The sequence below is a fragment of the Lemur catta genome, chromosome 1 (assembly GCF_020740605.2).
Source record: "Lemur catta isolate mLemCat1 chromosome 1, mLemCat1.pri, whole genome shotgun sequence".
NCBI classification, from domain to species: Eukaryota; Metazoa; Chordata; class Mammalia; order Primates; family Lemuridae; genus Lemur; species Lemur catta.
Genome location: NC_059128.1, coordinates 119,672,587 through 119,675,092, shown reverse-complemented (window position 1 = coordinate 119,675,092; position 2,506 = coordinate 119,672,587). Strand labels below are relative to the sequence as shown.

Here is a 2,506-nt window from a genome sequence, read left to right as displayed (position 1 = left end):
CTTGAAAAGAACAACAGGAGGAAATGTGATCTGAAGACTTTTAGGGGCTGTGAAAATGAATAATTCAAAATCTAAGCTGGTGGAACTATAAATTATTTTGAGTCTCAAAGCATCCTCATTATGGGGTCAGAGTCACCTGACAGATTCCTATGTAACTTCTGTTTCTCTGGTTAGGGATTAGCCTTCTTGCTTACCTACACTGCTTTGTAAAATGTTGTAAATGACTAAGGGGAGCCAGGGAAGACCAATCCCCTCTGCACTGCTGATCTTCATTATGAAACCCACTATATTAATGTAATATGGTGCCATAAGGCAAGAAGTGTGGTAGAAGCCTGATTTCTACAGAAGTACAGGCATAGCTGCAAGATGACAGCCATTGTTTCATAGCTTGACTTCTTGTAGTTGCTTACTCCTTAGGAGTCACGCATCCCTGGCTGTCATGAGACTAGTAACTTCCCTATTCACATGTAAACATACCATCTCTATGGTAAAACCTAAGACTGGTCTTTGAGATATTTTCCACTCTGCCTTCAAGTGGACCAACCGACACCAAGTAGACCAGCCGCCATACTTAGGAAGTGACTCAGCAGGTCCTGGGATCCTCTACCTAGGAACTGACTCAGCACAAGAAAACACTTTCTGTTTCCCAACTCTCTGAGTTCATCCCCAACCAATCAGCAACCCAGTTGCCTAGGCTTTTGTCCCCCAGCTACCTTTAAAAACCCTGAATCCAAAATCCTGGGGGAGACAGATGTGAGAAATTTCTCATGTCTCTTTGCTCATCACCCTACATACGATATTAAAGTATTTCTCCACTGCAACCCCTGCCGTCTCAGTGCACTGGCGTCCTTCTATGCAGTGGGCAATAGAACCCTGTTGAGCAGGAACAATTAAAGATTAATTTCCCTTGTACCTTTTTGCCAGGGACTTCAAGGCTGTCACATCTTGGGAAGGAAATGAAACCTTCTGAAAGAAAATAAAACAAGCCGTGTGGAAAAGAAAACAAACCAACTAATTAAATTGTTGCAACTCATAAACCAGCCTTGCGGAGAAAATGTTATCCTGTTATAACAGACTTCTTTGTTTTCTGCTTATACAAGCAACAACTTTTAACTTTTGAGCACTTAGTCCATTTCTCTGAAGTCTGTGTTTTCCCCAGTGGTCATTCACAACTTCTGACTTGAATAAACTCTTTAAAACTGGATTCTATTATGCCTTCATTTGGAAGTTAAAAAACTGCATTCTGATCCTCTCCACCATTTTGGGTTGATAAGACACACATTCACTACACACCTGCAAGCCCCTTAACTCCTGCTTCCACGTCCTGGGTGGAGCACACGCCCTGCCTCCAACCCTTCCCTCTGAACCCTCCTAACTCCCTCACTCCGGTCACTCTGGGCCCCCTCAACATACCCAGAATGGCCCCACAAACTGTCTAGCCTGTCCCCACAACATGGCCTGAGCCTAATCCCTTCCAGGGCGTCCCCAGGCTCAGCCCGAACCGTCTTGGCCACACTCTGAACTTCTGCCCTTCTGCCCGTTCTGAACTGCTGCCCGTGCCTCTCCACGCCCCCTTCCCCTCCCCCCACCGACGCCCCTCCCCTACACCTTGGCTAGCTGCACCGGGACCTCCTAACCTCCACGTCCTCCTGAAAGAGCCACCACCATTGCTAGGTGCATCAGGTCCCTCAACCCCAGGCCCCATCAGCACCAGTGACCCTCTTCCCTCAACCCCGGCTCCACGTAAAGCTCTGGACTCACCGCGGGAATAGTCCAGGATCCCCGCCAGGTCTGGGCCACAGAGCCAGTTCTGCTGCGGGGCCCACACTGCCCTCGGTTCTGGGCTCCCCTCCTGCTCTGAGGCAAAGGGATGGTGACGCTGGACACTGAGTCTGGAATTCCCTTCCACGTGTGTGATCACCTCCAGGAGGAAGAGGCAGAGACAGTCCATTGTGTAAAGAAGCCCACAGTGACCCTTCCAGCAATCCGGAGCAAGTTTAGCTGAATTGCAAATATCCACTGAGCAGGGCGCAGAGACCCAGATGGGCTTGAGAGGCTGTAATTAGAACCTGTCAATCAGTCTCCAGGGGTTCTGGTTTCCCTTGGCTTTGCCTGTCACTCAGGCATCGGGGGCAGGGCCTAAAAAGTCAATTACTTTCCTACACAATCACACAAATATACTCAACTATCTTTGATAAAGAACCGAAGGCAATTAAGTCATGAAAACATAAGTCTTTTCAGGATATAGTGCTGAAAATAACATACAACCACATTTAAAAATTAATCCAGACATAGACCTTAAATCTTTTGCAAAAATTAACTCAAAACAGATGATAGATGTAATTGTAAAATGCAAAAAGATAAAACTTCTAGAAGATAACATGGGAGAAATTCTAGGTGACCTTGGGTTTGCTGATGAAATTTTAGATATTAATAATTATAACTTTGACTTCATTAGAATAAAAAACCTTTGCTCTGGAAAAACAGTGATAAGAGAATGAAAAGA

At 46.0% G+C, this 2,506-nt stretch overlaps 1 protein-coding gene across 3 annotated transcripts in view; it reads right to left on the bottom strand.

Moving 5' to 3' along the window:
* LOC123638873 (paired amphipathic helix protein Sin3b-like) overlaps window positions 1-2,506 on the bottom strand; it is a 31,255-nt gene that overhangs the window by 8,551 nt on the left and 20,198 nt on the right. For 2 of the 3 annotated variants that reach the window (XM_045552687.1, XM_045552682.1), the window contains exons 6-7: window positions 1,762-1,921; window positions 914-966 (exon numbers count right to left, since the gene is read on the bottom strand). The exons of the other annotated variant lie outside the window; for it this stretch is intronic. In XM_045552687.1, the coding sequence (XP_045408643.1) occupies window positions 914-966; window positions 1,762-1,921 (213 nt within the window). The remainder of the gene's footprint in view (window positions 1-913; window positions 967-1,761; window positions 1,922-2,506) is intronic. 3 annotated transcript variants of the gene reach the window in all.